Here is a 19123-nt window from a genome sequence, read left to right as displayed (position 1 = left end):
TTAATGAATTGCATTTTGAAGAGCTGTTTTTTTCTTTCCCTCTTTTGCCTACCAGGAGCAGTTCCGAACGGAGGAAGGAAAAATCAAGAGATGCAGCAAGATGCAGAAGAAGTAAAGAGACTGAAGTCTTCTATGAACTGGCACATGAGCTGCCCCTACCCCACAACATCAGTTCCCACCTGGATAAAGCCTCCATAATGCGCCTGGCAATCAGCTTCCTACGTACTCACAAGCTTCTGTCTTCAGGTAAGATCTGTCTGAAAGAAGTTCTCAGTGCTAGTTGATGGCAGCCTGGTAATATTGTGCGTGTTCTTCACTGAGTACTGGGGCATAAAGTGAGGACAGGACACAACTGCTTGTGTTGTGAGAATACAGACAGATTTGTAGATAGATTGGTGGTTGGGGGGTTTTCCCCATCAGAATTATGCGTATTTTAAGTGGGATCAAAAAATCTGAGTGATATTAGTCATGCAAGGTCATCATTACCAAAATAACAACTGATGCAGTTTTGCCTCTCTTAAAAAAAAAAAAAAAAAACCAAAACAAAACCCTCTCCAAATTCTTGAATTTTCAGTTACAATACTTTAAACTTTTAAGTGTTTAGTCAGAATTCAAGCATACATCTTAAGCTTCCAAACTGAATCAAATAAATTTTAATTTGGGATGGCTACTGTGGTTGTGCCAGCACATACAAAAGGCAGCTGGGAAGTTCTGCAAGTCCAGTGCTTTGCTAGAAATGGCTGACTGTGCTAATATGGCAGCAATGAGCAGTAGGTAGACTGTTTATGATGAAGTAGACTGAGAGTGCTAAAACAAACAACTTTTAAATACTTGACATGAATAGATTCTATATAATGAGAAGCTTGCTCAAGTTGGACTAGTAGGAAATTTGAACCAGTATCATTTTCGTAGCCTGTAAAAACCACCACAATTAAAAAATATTCTTATTTTGCACCTGTATTTGAATAGTCACTTAGATGGAAATCTCTGGTTTGAGCAGCCTGTAAGATCAGTGGGAATAAGTGATGTGTCTGGGAGAAACATTTTATACGGTGACCTCTTAAGTGCTGAGAATATGTTAGCAGAACAGTGCCTGCATTGCTTGCGAAAGGTAAACCCAAAATTTGATCTTTTCCTTCATTAATGGCAAAACTCCCAACAAGGTCACGATGGCGCTTCCTCTCTTTAGAAAAGTTGAGTCATACCGTAACAATCACTTTAATAAATGCTATTAGGAAGTATCTCATTTTGTGGCAGGGCATGCTCTTGGTTAATCTGAAAGATGTGACAAATTCAATTCTACTTCCTAGCTTTCCGAGCTATTTTTTGTTCTGCTAAGATTATTATATAAAACGTGGGTATTTTCATCTTAGCTTATAGAATCTAATTTTTACACTTACTTCTGTGAAAATAAAAGTGTATTTGCTGGGCAGTGCCTGGAAATCATTTCTGATTTAATTGTCTAATTAACACTTGAAGCTGCATAAATAGGTGAATGTTCTTAAATGTGCCATAGACCAAGGCAATTTGTTCATAACTTTCTCAGAAAAACTCAGCATCAGCTTTTCAAATACTTATGTGACACAACTAGAAACTGGCACAGTGTAGGAAAAGCAAACTTCTGAAGGGCTTTGGCAGATAATAGAAGTAATGTGTGTTTCTGTGAAACGTGACATGAAATAGTTTGATGCTGTCAGCATCAGAAAAGACATTTGCTCACCTGCAAACTGCTAAGTTTATAGTGAACCTTTTCAAATAAATTTCTTGGTGAGGAAAAAAATCAACAGATAAGACAGACATTTGTTTTAGTGCTTCTGTAGTGTTAAGGCTTAGGCTTACACAACTTGATTGTGATTACAACTCAGTATATATGTATAATACACATTTTTTCTGTGGCAGTGTTTGAAAAACAGTGTGATACACATAGCTGATTTACATTCTTTTGAAGTATCACCAGTTCCCAGCAGTTAGAAAGGAATCTGGAAATGAAATGTTACAGTACTAGTGTCAGGCTGTGATTTAATATTTCAGCCTTTCTCTGTCAGTTATTTGCTTAGCCTTAAATCTGATGTTCTTTCCCAGTCTAAGCACTGACTTGGATTAAGTCCTCTCTTCAAATCGGCGTGTTAGTCAAATGCAGATTTGTCCATCACTGCATCTTTAGATGCTGGAGATATACATAAAGGTTTTAAAATCTTTAGTGCTTCTATTCTGAGGAAATTAACTGATTTTCTGGAAGAGCTGGGTGTATTTTTTTGACAGTGAAAATAGACTGAAATGAAAGAACTCATGCCAGAGAACTAGTTTGCTTGTGAAGGCCTTGTCTGGTATTTACATTCTTCTGAGTACAGCTAACATTTGAATTAGCCAAGCTAAACAAGACTGGTGAATATTCAAAAGATAAAATTTATCAGGCATAAGGTGGCATCAGAGAGAGAACTTACATTATCATTACAAGAATACTAACTTCAGAGTATTATTTTGTCCTCATGCAACTACCCAGCAGTTTCCACTTGCTGAGACTCCTGAGATTCACAGGTGCAGAGTACGGCTCTGGCCAAATTAAATCTCTATCAGGTTGAGAACTGGGTTTCTTTGCTCTCAGGAGACAAAGCTGTAAAATTCTGGCAGGTGAGCCAGAAATGCCTTTCAGGACTGATTAATACCATTGCTGTACAATAGTTGCTTAATACTGCTAGTATTTGACAGGTGCTGTTTTTCTGATCTGTTCCTGAAAAAGCAGAATTTAAGTCTTTGGTGGAGGGCTTCTGAATAATGCCAGTCTACATGTATAAAGACACCAGCTTCACAAGAAGGCCACCCGACTTAATTCAGAGCGATAGGTTTTCAGTAAGCTTTTGGGTCTCAGATAAAGAAGGTTGCTGCTCACTATGTTTTCAGAAAAGCACGGAGCAAACAGATGCTGGGCTTGTGTGATGCCTGTCCAAGCTCTGTTCTCACTTTTGCTCTAAACCTTTTCTGAGCCCCAAGCAAAGCTGCCCCTGTTTCACATGCATCTTTAGCAGACTGGAATTTGGCCGTTAATTCTGCGTTGCAGTTGAGGAGCCTGATGCAACTGATGGGGAGCACGGGGGTGCACTGTGTCACCTCTGACAGGTGAACTGGGGGAGGTGGGGAATGGCAGCGTGCGTGAGAAGTGAACACCTGAACCAGCTCACAGACCCCCACCCTTTGCTTTATGTTGTCTTCATGGAAACAGTTTTGATTATTTGGGCTAGACACTTTGTGTAAACTGGAGTTAAGTGGGAGCATTTGTTCTGTCTTTAATTAGGATTTTAAAATAACATTTACTTCATTTATGTATATATACAATGTCACTAAAGCAAGCTTGTAGTGCAACTTGAAAAATGCTTCAAAAGGTAGTAAAGAGAAAAGCACCCCTTGATTAACATTTTCATTATTTATTATTTATTTGATTGAAATCTACCAGATTTTATTTTATATTACTGTTTGTGGGCATGGTTCTCAAACGTGAACACATCTCTCCGTTTCATGGCCGCTTTGCTGGGAGCAGAGAGTGCAAGGGCCTCCCCAGGACTGCATCCTCAGCTTTCTGCAAACTGATGCTCCAAAAGGCATTTCAGAGATGGCTGTAGGCAACTTGCCAGCCTCAGTCCGCTGGCATCGAGTGTCTCATGGCCCTTCCTATTATTCCCTCTCTCGGAATAGGGCTGTTTTACTAGCTGTGTCTGCATAATGATTATTTATCTGTTGGGAAGCCAAGACCTAGGGAGATCTATGCCCACATTCTTCCAGCAGGTGAATGGCAGAGCCCGTGAATCTGAGCCCTCATTGAGAGCTCTCCCGCTACGTGCCTCTGAAAATCCTGGCTTCTGGATTGCAGGGTGCACGTCTCCTCCAGGCGCTGCGGGGCCTGAGCTTGGCCCTTGTATCCTATCATAATAGGAAATAGCTGGTTGTATATCTCAGAGTTCAAAAGGGTAAAAAATACCAGGTTTTGCTTTATAAAAGTTGCTGCTTTACTTAGTAACATGTTTCCCTTTGATTTTCACAGTAGGCAATTCTGTGTGGGAATGTTGGAGAGGAAGCCTTTAAGATTTAGAAGTGCAGGCTGTTCGTCTGACGGCCTGATTGAGATTAGTATCACAGGAAGCAAACTGAAACAATGGCTTTATAATACTGTTTCCATGTTGTGCACAGAACAGTACGCGGTATAATTGGAATGCTAAGTAGAAATATCATGTAATTATGATCATCTTAAATATGTTTCAAGATGTCTCCTAATTCTGTTGGCATAATACATTTTTGCCATCGTCACATTCAAATGTTTGGGATAAATTTAGACCTGATCTTTGTTAATTTCAAGTAAAGGTTTTGGTCCCATGAAGTTGCTGCTGAAAATAGACTTGTTTGATGCTTATCAGTAGCGAACCTTTTGGATTTGGGAATCTTAGGTCCTTTAGTATAGTCAGAAAAATTGATAGCAGTACTTCTCTTATTCTCTAATATAGCTAGTACATTAGCCTAATAACTGTCCTTTGCTAAAGAACGGCTGTCTTGGTTAACAGCTAACGTTGTGGCCGTTGCCAAGGCTGCCTTAGTCTCTCTTTGCCTGAACACAAGGAGGAGAATCCACTTTAGGAATTAATGCCCTGTATGGGCATTAGTGTGTGGTGCCAATAAATTTCAGTGTTTATGTGGAGCACACCGATGCTGAAGGCATTACAGGAACCAGAACCCTTTGGTACCAGTGAGTTTCTGCAGGCCAGGACTACAGACTTTGTAGTCAGGCTAATCAGGCAAACACAATTTTATCAGTTTGCTTTAATCCCATCCCAATTGTGTGGTCAGCCGGTTGTCTTTTCTCTACAGAGATCCAGCAAAGGAAACTGGGTGGGAGTTGCTCCTGGGCAGGCAGACAGCAGCAGAAATGGGGAGGGAACAAGGAAGCAGACGGGAAGTTGTTTGGGAGAAGGGAGGCCACGAGGAAGCCAGTGTGAAGTTGTTTCAAGGGAGGGAGCCAACAGAGCCGGAAAACCAGCAGGGAGCAGAAGGGAAAAAATAGCTTTTCTCTAGGCTTTCAAGGGAGAGGACAAAACTGTAGGGAGAAGCGATGTGGGCATTGTTTTTGAATGTCTGGACAAGCTGCATCTAATCTCAGACCATTGTGGCATAGAACAGTGCTTTAAAAATAGCATGTCTACTTGTTTGCTTTTATTAAATTGGAAAAATAGTTTTGTGCCAATCATGCTGTTAGGAATGAGAGTGGAGCCGGGTGCTGAGTGCTTGAGCCACTTGAAGTGGCGTCCCTTTTCTGGGAAGATGCACTAGAAGATCCCCTGGGGCTCAGGAAGCCTGGTCTGATGGGGTGCTGTGTCCTGCCATGCAACACCACTGGCTGCAGGACTCAAAGCAGCTTCCTGGGAGCAGGGTTTGAATGATTTGGCTAGATACAAACTCTGCAATTGAAACTCCACCAGTCTAAGTGTTTTCTTTATCAAAGTTACTTGTGTGCTTGGAGATAAGAGCTCTTCAGGAAGCTTCAAGTTTTAAGAGTAGCTTTTTCTTGATGTATCTAAATTGAAACCTTTTATTGAACACATTGAAAATATCCCCTTGAACAGGATGTACTGCCCTGTCAAGATGAAAAAAAAAAACCAAAAAAGAAAAAAAAAATCAGTCACTTTGATGCAAAACAAGAAACCAGGAAAAGCCAAGTCTCTCTCAAAGCTGCTCTCTCTGGGGCAGGATGGAGCTGCTGTTAGATCTTCCCTAAGTTCTGCTTACCACCATGGGGCAGTTTTTCCAGCCCTCCTCAGGAGTGGCAGCTATAGCCTGGTGTCTGTAATGCACAATATCCAAGCAACTTTCTGGTACTCATAGGATCCAGGATTAGAGACAAAGCCATCAAAATACTATAGCAGTTATGGTATGACCTCCTGTAAAACCTCTTCTACCTCTGAAGCAACCAAAGAAAGGCCCTTTTGAGTCAGATCAAAGGTGTTGAGAGGGAGGGGTATAGGCTGTTTGCTAGTAGATTTGTTTATACCTGAGCAGTTACTTCTTGTGAGGAGAGCCTGATTTTTGAGCCTTCAGACTCGTTCCAAGAGGTTGGACTGAAGGAAATGAGCAAGCATCTACGGAAAAAGTGTTCTTAAACTCGGGAACAGTGCACATCCTGGCAGTGGGAATTAATCAAAGCTTGTTTACAAGAGCTATTTTTAGCATAAAAGGTTATCATAAACATTGCAATAAGCATTTGCCATTACAGTTCAAAGTTTCTTGTTGATGAATAAGTTCTACTTTCTTGCTTAGAAAAAATTTCAAAATAGAGCTGATGAAAAGTATTTCTCACACTTTTAATGAAGCATAGACTGGAAAATACTTTTGCAAAACTTAATAGAAACCAAGAAATGCTGCCTTGGGGCATAGTGGACAGTGGATGATCACCCATCAAACTGGGACATGGCTGCTCTGTTCCTGGTTCTGCTGTAGCTCTGACAGTCGCCCCAGGGAGGCCACAGCACTTTTCTGCAGCTCTGATGTGTTTCAGGATCTCTCAGTATCAGCTAGACAGGGATTCTCCCTCTTTTGTGGGCTTCCTAGTGCTACAAGAGCACAATCTTGGCTGGGATCCATAAATGTAACTATAATATGAACAATAATATTACAGTACTTCATTCTGCTGAATGTGTTATTAATTTATGGATAAACTGGCATCGGTGCGGTCCAGTCTCCCAGCTCCACTGTCATGGTGCCTGAACTGGATACTCCCATTAATAGACATGGAAAAAATTGCAGGGGAAAAAAAAGAAATGCATCCTTAGTTCAAAATTTAGTTGGCAGCTATTTTGAAAATCAGTGCTGATGACAAAACCTATACCTAGAACATGAAGTCTGTGGTTATCTTTCTTTAAGACCTGGAAAATTCTGGCAAGTCTATATGGAGTGCCACTACATGGATAAAGTGACCTCAGACCTACTGGAAACCAGGTTCTGCCCCAGTGCCTCCTCATGCTAACCTCCTACTTCTGTTTGGTCCCAGCTTTCTCAAACATTTTCCATTTGAAGCTGAAATTTTGTGTGCTGAAGACACCAGGGATTTCTGGGAGCAGCTTGCAGTAGCGATGGCTTTACTTGGTTTTCTTCTGCAAAAGAGATTCTTTCTAAAGCCAACCGGGTTTCTGCTAGTGGCAATCACTGAATTGCTTCTGATCTATCAGTCTCCTACTGTGCATGAATATCCTCTGTGTAGGAACAACCTGTAATGCTGTAACTGCAGCCATATGAGGGTCTTGTATTTATGTTTTTATATTGCTATAATCATACTGTTACCTGATACAGCGTGTACCAGGGTCCCCACAGTGATGCCCAGCACATTTCTTTGCTGTGGACTAAGATTCTTCAGGTTGCCAATATGTCTCAGAGGTGTAGCCCAGATGTCACCCTCTGGGACTGTGTTTGCAACCGCCACAAAGAACCTGGAGACATCAGAAGATGCGAGCACCTTTGGTGCATGCCCCAATCCCTGCCCCTTCCCTGGGCAGCTGCCGGAGGATGCTCATGGGGGACAAGAAAGGGATAGACAAGCAGTAGCAGAAGAGTGGCCCCGGGAGTGTCACCTACCTTTATGTGCCCAGTGGTGCCTACAGTTTCATATGGCCACTCTGTCTGAAATGTGAGTGTGCCCTATTAAGTTCTACAAGAAAGATGAATTTGCTGGCTCCCCTTGCCTGCTGAGAGGGAAGGAGGGGATGCACTGGGGCTTACCGAGTTACCAGGGAAGCTGGGGGGTGTCTGCAAAACACCTTGGTGTCATGCTTTTCGTGCTTATGTGAGAGGGAGTGAACAGCAGCACAGACCCTCTTCCCTCCATCCTCCCAGCCCACATCACAGATGCCTCCAGCTGGATGAAGGTAATTTTAATTTTTAAAAGTTGAACTTGGATCCTACAAAACCCGGTAACTGTGTGCTTGAAAGCTGACTGTGTCTTTTAAGTGCTGGACTCAGCTAGGACATTAAGGGTTTGAACTTGCAGTCCCGATGTGAGTGATCCTATGTTCTCTGTGTGTATAAGTAATATAATTTATATACATGGAAAAGCAAACTTAATCATCTGATAATACAAGTAAAGTGTTTGTCTTTCACTGTTGGAGGCATTTAAGAATACAAATGCTTTGAATAGCCTTCCTGCCTTTGAATGGTCATGTTTTGTTAATGCAAACTTAATGAGCTGGGGAAAAAAATGGAAAGGAGGGTCTGGGGTTAGAGCTGAAAAGTCATTTTTTTTCACTGAACCCACACTTGGCTGATTGTCTTGGGCTGTAGCCATGATCCCTGCTGAATAAACCATTTGTTTGCTTCCGGAAAAGTAAAAAAAGACCCTTGACATTCTTTACACAGCAGAAACAAGCTTGGGAGCAGATGGTCACTTACCTTTCTCTCTTCTTTTTTTTCCCCTTCCCTAAATGTCATTATGGTCAAAGTGCATACTATTCAAATATATTGTTGTGTATTTTCTGTTTTTAAATGCTAGGCCGGAGGCAATTTCCTGAAGTCAGTTGCTTTGTGCTGAGGAGTGCCAGTCCCCTGTATCTGTACTTAGAATTGCAGAACACAGGGGCATGGAATGATAAATCCCCAGTTTGTGCTGGTCATCTCCAGAGAACATCTTGTCTTCCCTGCTACCAAACGATCGCACTGAGAAGCGCAGTGCACCCTGTGGCTCTGGGGCTGAGTCCCGTTCGTTCCCTTGCTCACATGATGGGTTATGGGCTGCTGCCAGCCAGGGAGGGATTTTGAGGAGCAGGAGGATGTAGATGCAGCAGCCAGCATCACTTTAGTCACCACTCATCTGTTTCAAACAGCAGCTCAGAGGGCTCTGCTTGGAAGTGTTCATCCCTCTGTGTTTGCTTGCTGTCCATCCTTAGGCACTAGCAGATGCAGTTGCAGGAGGTACACAGATCAAAGGCATTCTTTAACCAGAACTCATTAATACTTTAAAGAAAAAATGCATTAATTTGGCTCAGCCTCTTCCGTATCAAACAAAAAAAAAAAAAATCAAACCCAAACCACTTCTAATAATGTTTTACAAAGCAGTGCCCCATTTCTGCTTCTAGACTTCTTCCAAAGTGAGTATTTTGACAAGAATCATGAAACGAAATGATGAATGTGCTCTTTCAAAGAGGAAAAGAACAAAAATTAAATGCTCCTCTTAAGTGCTAGCAGGAGTGTACTAGAGAACAAAAACTGTATGCAAATATTGCAACGTTTGACCAACAAAGAGCAGCTTCTCCAGGAGACTGGCTGAAGAGCCCCGCTGGTTTTGCGAATAAGGCTGATGCAATAACAGCTGGAGCACTCCTGAGGGGCACGGGGAGCAGCAGAGCTGCAGCTTCTCTTGCGTCATCACCGCTGCCTTGGACTATGGAGCACCTTTCATCTAGATGGGACTAACCCATGGTCTTGTGTATTCAGCAAGTGTGTGGTTGAAGTGGTTATTCTTTTTTCTGAGACAGTCAGGGCGGGATTTTTCTGTTTGTTTGCTTGCTTTCTTCCCCTGAATTCAGAGCCTCACCACTACACGCATTTGCAGTGGCTGATAGCCAACGTGGAGGCTAACTTGACAAAACTGTGCAAAGATAAGCTCACCACAGCGTGTCTGAGGTACACAAACCAGAGGTGATATCTGTAAATAGTTTTGTAAAAGAAAAAATCAAACCCAAAAAATCCCAGAAGTTTCGTGTAAAACATGTCACGAAACTAATGGGCCAGTTCCTACACAGAACCTTTTCATTACTAGTCATCTCCTGCAGGCAGCTTATCCACAGAGCTGAAACATGCCCAGAAGTGTAGAAGGGAAGGCAAGAGTGTGCTGAGTGGACACTTAGGTCACTGCCATTAGGAGCAGCAGTGTCTTCCCATCCCTCCCTGCTGTTCTGCCTGCTTAATGCCTTCCACCACGGGAGATGAGCAGTGTGGAACATGCACACCGAAGGCATCACCATCCGAGGGCACGTAGGGAGTTCTGATGTCTGCAGATGAAAAAGCAGATGCCAGTGGGATGGGACTGTGCTTTTCCCGGGAATACTGGGATGGGATGAAAGAGAGATTCTCACCAAAGGACTTCAAGGGAGTGGTTTTCTACTTTTTCTGCTAAAAGGTAGTGTTAACACATCTCCATGAGTGGAGAGGTCTATTAGGCACACTATGTAGGAATTGTATTTTAACTAAGAAAGCCTGACCTGATGGAAAAGTCTTTTGTTAGAGGTCTGTTGGGACTGCACAAACTAACTTAACTTCTGTAAGGTTTGCTCTGTACCTTGTGCCAGTTGGGAGATATAGAGGTTGTCTGTGGCCAAAAGAATGTGTGTGAAGATGATGTGCTTCACTGTCCAGGTGTTATACTGAAAACAGGTCTTGCAGAAGGACGCTCAAGGTGAATAGAGGGTCTATGGCATTTGCCAATGAGTTAGGAAAAATATCTCCTGCCTTCCTAGTGCTGAGGACATCCCTTTCCATACACCGCTCAGAAGGCCCCACCAGAAGGGGTTGTGGAAAGGATGTTTTAACAGCAGAAAAATATTTTTGTTGCCTTGTAACTGGGTGTGCTTGGACTGAGCAAGGCTGGTTAAGGTGCTGCAGCCTTCACGTGCTTCTCTTGCTTTTTTTCCCAGTATGTGCTGACACCGAGAATGAACTAGAGGCAGACCAGCAGATGGACAACTTGTACCTGAAGGCTTTGGAGGGATTTATTGCCGTGGTGACACAGGATGGAGACATGATCTTTTTGTCAGAGAATGTCAACAAATACATGGGTCTCACCCAGGTACCTTGTTCACTGACACTTTCCTGTCTTTGTAACACAATTCCTAGAAACGAGTCCGATGCCTCAATGCAGAAAAACAGCAGCATGTCCCAGCAAAAAAAGACTGGAAATAAAATGTCTTATTTCTCTGGCAGATACTCTGCACTACAGACAACTGTGGGGGTTTTCCCCCCTCTCCCTTTCTATCAAAGTTGCAGTGTTTTTGGTGACTGCAAACTTGTATTCCTCTGGAGAGGAGAACAGGTGTTTATTCAACTTGTTCCTTAGACTATGAGACAGAGGGGACAGAGCTGCACTTTGCGCCCCCCCCCCCCCCTTTTCTGCTTTGTGGATTGGGGAGGTTCCTCCTGTGTTGAAAATAGCCTGTGGTGCTGTTAACTGCAGTGGGTAAATCCAAAGATTTGTTTGGGTGGGGAAATGAGGAGCTACACATAGGATAAACAAGGGGTCGGTCACAGGATGTGTCTGAGCATCCTGTCAAGTGCACTGAGTTCCAGTGACCAGTTTCATCTGACTAGGTGGTATTTAATAACAGATAAATGCTATCAGCTGCTTTTATTTGGCTAAGTACAGTTCCTACTTCTCCACAGGTGGAATTAACTGGACACAGCATTTTTGACTTCACTCATCCATGTGACCACGAAGAAATTCGAGAGAATCTGAGTCTGAAAAATGGTAATAATGAAAATACACAAGTCGCTGTTATGTTTTTTAAATAATCAAATGGAGTAACTGGGTAGAGGTAGATATCTGTTAAAGGGATCTGCTGAAGGGAATTTTTAATCATTAACTGTTATTCAATGATTTGCAGATTTGTTTTGGTTTGCCAAATACTGCTTGAATAGGATAGCACCAAGAACTGTTTGTTTAGTGTTTTCTTTTCATCAAGTTAAGGCAGGCATAATGTTTTCACTTGTAATGCTTTGCAAAGAATTATGTGCTGCAAGCTAAAACCACAGGTTTAAATACATAAAGTCCTATTTAAGTTCCACTTAAAGTTTTAGGTCGGAGCTCTGCAAACCGCTCTTCAATGGTCCATGCACCTTTGATGGTCTCTGCAGCTAAATGATCTGAGAATGAGCCTGTTATTTCTATTGCATCCTTCATGCTTATAAGTAGAAGAAATCCAGAAGCAGGACTGAGGAAACTCATTTGCCATTTTTCTTACACAGGCCCGGGCTTTGGAAAGAAAAGCAAAGAGATGTCAACTGAGCGTGACTTCTTCATGAGGATGAAATGCACTGTTACCAACAGAGGCAGAACTGTTAACCTCAAGTCTGCCACGTGGAAGGTACTACTTTTGAGCCAGAATAAGTGGGTTTGATTTTAAAGGACATTTTGGTGTGTAGAGAAAGTGTGTTATAAGTTTGTTTCTCATTCAAAACCCATTATTTCAGGTTTTGCACTGCACCGGACAAGTTAAAGTGTATAACACTTGCCCTCCTCACACTCTGTGTGGGTACAAAGAGCCTCTTCTCACCTGCCTTATAATAATGTGTGAGCCGATTCAGCATCCTTCAAACATTGATATCCCCCTGGACAGCAAGACCTTCCTGAGTCGCCATAGCATGGACATGAAATTTACCTACTGTGATGACAGGTAAACTCCACTGATGTTCCCTTACTGTAGGTGTTTCTATCTTCCTGAACAGAACAACTGGTCCTTCCAAATGCCTCATGCTGACCTGGTCAGCAAGGACTGGAAGCAGGTACAGTCTGTTACCAAGACGTCTGTCTAGTGGCTTGCTTAATCCATCTCAAAGCTCAGTGTAGGCAAAATGGTACTCCTGATGTGTTCCGTCCTCCTGTTGAGTGGGGAATTCAAGTTCACTGGCAGATGATGAGGCAACTTAGAGCTGTAAGCATTAGCTTCTTGGTTTTTAACAACCTGTAGATTACACAGGAATTCTTTTCATGTTTTTTAGAGAATGTCTCAAACAACATGCCTTATGGACCTTAGTCAAGGACTGTCTTACAGTTGGTTTGGCCCAGGATGCTATTACTGGTTAGCTGGAAAGCACTATGCTATCTATGCTCTAGATGAACCAAGAATTGCTAAGGCATCCAAAGCATCTGCAGCTCTGAAGCGGAGTTGCAGTCTCTTGCTCAATGAAAAGCAAACAACCTTTGCTGATTATCTGCCTGCTCCTTTTAGTGGCAAAATGAAGGGGAGGGGAAGATACTGCATCCAGCTATAGGCTCTGTCCTCCACTCCCCACACTTCCCTCTTCTGAGGAAAAAATTGAGATCCCTCTAGGCTCCACCTGCCTGGAATCTCCATGACATTTCATGCCATCTGCCTCTTCTCCCTGTCTACATACTATAGTAACCATCTTCTCTGTATGTGAGTGAGCCGGAGATCCCTCCCCATGCAGTGTTCTCCTGTTCCCGATTTCTCCAAAAAGTCCTGTCTGCATGGCTGTAGGTTTGGTGTTTGTAAGTTTGGGAGATCATCCTTGAATTGAGCGTGAAGTTTTCTGTCTAATCAAACTGATCTCCTGAAATTCAGAGATACCAAACCTGCTGAGGTCTGTAGGGTTGTCAGTGGGGTTATATGTGTGATCACATTTCATTACAGGATAGAGATCTTGGTTTTCACCCTCCAGAGGATTTAAAAACACTTGTTCCAAGTAAGATTATTATTTTAAACAGTGTGATGAAGCAACCATACAAACTAGCAGTGTTAGCAGCTGTGGATGAAAGCAAGATTACAAGGGTGAAACTTGTGACTGACCTTCTTCTGACCTCTCTGAGAATTTAGCAGCAAGTGTGCTCTAACTAGAAATGTCCTCTGAGGGAACCGCAATAACAGAGCCTTTTTTTTTCCCCGCCTTTTTTCTCCCTTTTCCCCCCCACCCCCCCCACCCCTTAATGCTTTCAGGATTAAAATATTGAGACATGGATAGGGTTTTGCTGCTGGGGGTGGGGAGGGGGAGGCAGCAACAATATGGTAGTGACCCACTATTAAAAGCAACGTACCTCTGAATTATCGGGGCATCCAGCAGCCGGCTAGAGGAGAGTAACTGGATTTTGCTGTACTGCAGCATTCGCATGTCTCTGCCAGACTTAATGCAAAAGCAATTATAAATGACAATTAGAGGGACTGGTACTACCCCACTGAAGATACACATGGTTATTTTGAAAAGAATGGCATATTACGCCCTCTCAGATAGTAGGAGTTGATTTAGAGGGGAAACTTTTCACCTCGCAGTGGAATACAACAGCTTCCTGATTTAACTTGTAGGGGATTTCAGAGATTATTTCCTTTTACTAGATAGTTTTGTTGGGTGTTTCATTCTCGTTTCATTGAGATTATGATAAAGCTGTAAAAAGCCAGCCAGGCTAGAGAAGGAAGAGACCTTGTAAACCTCTCAGGTTCTTCCCAGCAGATCCTCCTGGCTCTCTCTTTGCTCCCAGAGGGATGTTGATTTCTCTCCAGCGGGCGACACATCACTCGACACATGAAAATGCAAAACACTCAGCTGTTCTTATCAAATTCGGTGCTGCTAGACAAACTGCATCGAAGGAGCAGCTCATGCCAAGAATGTAAATCCAGGCAGAGGAAAAGCAACATGTGCCAGTCAGATGCCTGAACCCTTCTGAACATCCTCTGGCCTCTCCGCAGCAACACAGCAGGGCTGACACAGCTCATTTCTCTATAAGAGGCGGTGTCTTTCCAGTTCCAGGCTGGTACCATCTAGCCGGCTTCTGCAGCGATACGAGCATCCCCATAGCAGTCCACCTGGTGTGGACAGCTCCGCTTCCAGGGAGCATTAAGTTTTTATTTTTGAAGCATTCAGTTAAGGAAACAAACTGAAGGTTTCTTCTGAGGAAGGACCTGGATGAATGGCAGCCTTGCCAGGCCTTACTAATGGGAGCATCCACCTTCAGCGTGAATCTTAAGTGTGTGCAAAAGAAAGTTGCCCTTGCACATGTAGCCCTCCTTGCAGAAAATGAGGCTCACATCTGTCATTTCCCTAGGGAAAGGTCATTGTCCCTGTCACAGAGCAATGTGCAAAGTGCCAGCTGGCTGAAAACTAGCACAAGCTAGTTGGCTGACCCAAAGTGCCTTGATTCTTTGGGTTTTTCCTCAGGAGGATACAGGACAGATGTGGTAGGAAGCAGGCAGGGCTGGCCACCCCTTGTTTAAAACGTGTGAGGCACTAGCCCCCATATATTTTGCCAGCGGTTAGGTGGCATATGTTTGTTCTTGAAACGGCTTTTGCAAGGCAATGAGCCTGTAAAGAATGGTGTGTGAGATAGGAATAATAAAAATAGGCTGTTCTCTTAAATGCCTGCTTCAGCCATTCCTGGAGAGCGATTTCAAACTGTTCCCTTGCTCCACTTGGCTAAATGGTTTGCAGGAAGGATTATTTTAGCCATAATACGGAAATGCTGATCAGTGGCACAATTCAATAATCCAAGTGAGGATTTAGTTCAGCTGCACAATGCTTTTGTGTCAGGGAAGATCTCCAGTGAGGTGGTGTGGTCAGAAAAGAAGGCAAGTCTTTGTACAAAGGCAATTTTGTTACCTTCCTGGCATAGCTGATGCTCTGTGTGCCTTCCCATGCAGGCCCACAGGGGCGATGGGTAGATAGGAATAGTGGCAGTCTGTTTCTGTGGTGGAGAAACCCACAAAACAGAAGTGAAAACTGTGTCTGAATTTGATAGAGAACCCCAAAACTACTTTAGGTGCCCCAGCACAGGCAGTCTTATGGTTTATGCATAACAATAGGAAACCATAGTCTGTGTCTTGGAGGTCACCAGGGTTTTAAAGGCAGAGGGGTAAACGTGGCATTGTAGGTGGTGTTGGCTTTTCACCTTCATCCCTGTGACCTTTCTGGGGTGCTGTGGAGAGGGAAACGCTCTTTCCCTGTAATTGCTGTGGGTAGCATGTGTGAGGGGAGAGAGAGGGGTAAGGAAACAAATCTGATCTGCTTGGGGTGAGAGATACAGGCGGCAATTCCAGAGGCTCCGTCACAAACCAGCTCCCTGGCACTGGCCCGCTGAAAAGCAGATGTTCTTTGTTACTTTGCAGGCATGGCTTGCTTTGGGGAATTGTATGTTCCCAGTTACAAGAAACCCAATTAGTTAAACTCTTTTTGTGCTTTTTTCTTGATTGGAAGATTTTAATGGAAGAGGTAAAGGAGAAAAGGGAGCGATGGAGGCTGTATCACAATTCAGAACAGGGCGGTGCAGGAAGGCACAGTGCCAATAGTGTGGGTCCCAGATAGGTTTCTCCTAATGTGAGTGTACATGTGGGGTCTGGGCTGTGCTCCACTGAGAGGAAACAAAGTTGTATTGTGCTTCCAGTTACGTCCCTGTAAAACAGCAGCATGCACACACAGGTCCTTATATGAGGATTTAAGCCAGGTTGCCATTTGACCTAAACTTGGGGAATATTTGTAGATCGAGCAAGAATGACAATAAGCCTTCGAAGGGATTTCCTGTCCCTCCATTCCCGCTCAGGGATAAAACGCAGCATGGAGACAACGGTCAGGTGATGATACCTGAAGCCAAAGATCTGCATGTGGCAAAACTGGCTTTTGGTGTATGTCATATTGAAGAAAAAAACACGACCAGCTTCTTGTGTTATCAATGAACTTTGCTTTAGACAGACCAAATGAACAGCAGAGGCAGAGTCCTGGTGAAGTTTTTCACATCCCCATCTAGGTTTTCTGCCACGCAGGACAAGCCAGCTGTCCCTCTGAAGAGTGGACAGGAGTCCCAGGATTTCAGGATTTTGCATTTTATTTTTTTTCATTGGTCAGGGTTAAAGTAGCAGAAGCCACAAACACTTTTGAGAGGAAATGTGGGTACTTGGCAGGACTGCCACGCCTCCCAGCCACCTGCTTCAGCAGGCTGGTAGAGTGCTTTTCCCCAGGCATAGTGCCTGTGTTGGGCTTTGTTATGTTTCTCTCTCTCTCTCTCTCTCTCTCTTTTTTTCCCCCCTCTTTAAACTCATTCTGCTGTAAGTATAACTTTGTTTATTTGTTCATTCCCGTCAAGACCAATTTAACTTCAATAACTTGGTAACAGTTTGAATACAGAAAGACTTTATTAAGAGATCCACACCCTCAGACACAGTCCACACACGGCCTGATGAATATATACCCAGCTCCCTTTTTTACGAGCAGCAAACATTACCGCAGCCTTTCACAAAGAGCCTGACTTCTCTGTACTGATGGCTCTTTCACTACTAGTTTAACTCAAAAAAAAAGGGTATACAATAAAAGGCTTTGTAGTCCTATAAAGAGACAGAAAAACAGAGTTTTAAGAAAAACTGAAACATTTGTAATAGCTCATCTGGTAGGAGATGACCTCCTGGTAGGAGATAGGGAGCCTTTGAAGCAGCAAGCTCTGTTTGTTTAGCCATGGCTCAAAGAGATGATGCAGGGCAGGATTGTACTCATCTAGAAATTGTGTTCAGATCACTTGTTTCTCCATTGTGTACCCTAAGCACAAACCTTTGCCATTACTCCACACCCCACGAAAGGGGTATATTAACAAACACTGTAGTGCTCTCAAGGCACTTACGTAGTTGGGACAGAACTGCTGCTGCTGTGGAGGGCTGCTGCCCACACACCTCCTTACTGTGTTCTCTGAGATTTTCACCTCAGTACATCATGGTGACAAGTTTAGCTCAGAAAACTGAAGTGCCAGTCTGGTAAAATTAAGAATCCCTCAAAGGTATCTATGTTTTCAGAAACTGAGTGGTTAGTGGGAGAATAAACAGCCTCTCAGCCCACCTGTCTTCAACAAAAATTATTATCCTCCTAATTAGCACCAGTTTAGCTTTTACAAACGCAAAGGAAACACAAAGCCTACGATGGCAGGAATGCCATCCAAAACCACCACACAGTTTGTTTTCCAATTTTGTCATTCCACAGCTTGCACAAAGAGCAATTTTCTGTCTGGTGTCTAAGCAAAAGTAGAAGCCTTGTGTTCTGGACTCAGATTTGTAAATTTGGTCCCGTGGGACATATACATTTCTATGACTCTCTTAGTTATGTACTCCTCCTCCTCCTCTTCACTCCGTAGGATGCTTTTTCCTTTGCACTTAGTTGTCTGTTATATTCCCTTGACATTTCATATTGCTAAGAGGCTCCTGTGGAAAGCATGTGGAGTTCAGAGGGTGCACCTCACTTGCAGACCTCCAAGCGATGCGCAAGCGAGGTCAGAGAGGGACCTTTGCTGAAGAACTCGCTGCCCCCTGGCCCAGATGCTGTCAGGCTTCTTCCACGTGGGTTTCAGGGAAAGTCACAAGGTGGGTGTGATAGAGATGGGGATGGCTGCCCGCCTTGGCCCCGGTGCGTAATGCCGCATGGAATTGGCTAAGCTGATTTCCAGCCCTGGGCCAGCTGCAGCTCATGGGATTCTTATTTTTTAAGCTTTCAGAGTCAGCAGCACCAGAGGAGGAATACAGGAGGGTGTGATCTGCTAGTTGGTGCACCCAAAACCAACGCTGCTAACAATTCTCAGAGGGAGGGTGTTTCTTATGAAATAGAAGGATTTAAAAATGTATCTAGGAAACATTGTCAGCTGGTTTGGCTTTGGTTGTTGGGGTTTTTTTAGAATGGGAGAAATAAACATGCTGTAATTTTTTTTTAAAACTCCTTTCCCTCCCAGGAGTATTTAAAAAAGAAATGTAGTGAGTATGAATAGTGGTAACACACTACCAGGCCAGTTAACAAGGGCATAGAGGCTGTTTAGCGATTTATTTATAGACAAAACACAAACACCCAACTATTTTAAAACAATTACTCTTGATCAGTATTTCACTGTTACCAGGTGTGGGTTTAGATTTGGCTGGCGATGTGGGTAATTCCTTGATATTCTATTTTTATCTTTCTATAGACCTTTTAGATGGCTGTAGTATAAAGATACCAACCCAGCACTTGCTAACTTTCCTCCCAGATTACATTCAATGTGATTAAATTTGATGTTGACACAGCAGGATCGCACCACAAGTGGTTCTGTGTCATGGAATGGCAAGAAGAGTGATTTTATAGAGAGGGTGCTTGTTACGAACAGCGAGGAGCAATTCGAGAGGGGAATCACAGGACTGGGAGAGGCAACATGCTGTAGAGGTTGCAGTTTCTGTATGACAAGAGCAGAGAGTCCCTCAGCCTGCTGTAATGTGTGTCTTTTGCTTGCTCTCCGAGTTCCACCGTTGACACCCGTGCAGGCTGTAAGGTGGTTTTGGATTTGCATTGGTGGTGCTGGGTACACGATGCTGCTCTGTGTTGGTTCCCCCCCCACCTCCCCCCCTCCGTTATCTTTACTTCCTTTTCCTTCTCCCTGCTGAACCCC

The 19123-nt window shown here is 43.4% G+C and overlaps 1 protein-coding gene across 1 annotated transcript in view; it reads left to right on the top strand.

The window, feature by feature from the left end:
* Nucleotides 1–19123, top strand: part of EPAS1 (endothelial PAS domain protein 1) — a 79438-nt gene that overhangs the window by 43241 nt on the left and 17074 nt on the right. The window contains exons 2-6 of the mRNA XM_084262569.1: nucleotides 56–246; nucleotides 10659–10810; nucleotides 11401–11485; nucleotides 11983–12101; nucleotides 12208–12410. Of these exons, the coding sequence (XP_084118695.1) occupies nucleotides 56–246; nucleotides 10659–10810; nucleotides 11401–11485; nucleotides 11983–12101; nucleotides 12208–12410 (750 nt within the window). The remainder of the gene's footprint in view (nucleotides 1–55; nucleotides 247–10658; nucleotides 10811–11400; nucleotides 11486–11982; nucleotides 12102–12207; nucleotides 12411–19123) is intronic.

Source organism: Gallinula chloropus (genome assembly GCF_964237585.1).
Source record: "Gallinula chloropus genome assembly, chromosome: 3".
Classification (NCBI taxonomy): domain Eukaryota; kingdom Metazoa; phylum Chordata; class Aves; order Gruiformes; family Rallidae; genus Gallinula; species Gallinula chloropus.
Note: the sequence above shows the minus strand (reverse complement) of the source record. Positions and strands in the feature narration are given on the sequence as shown.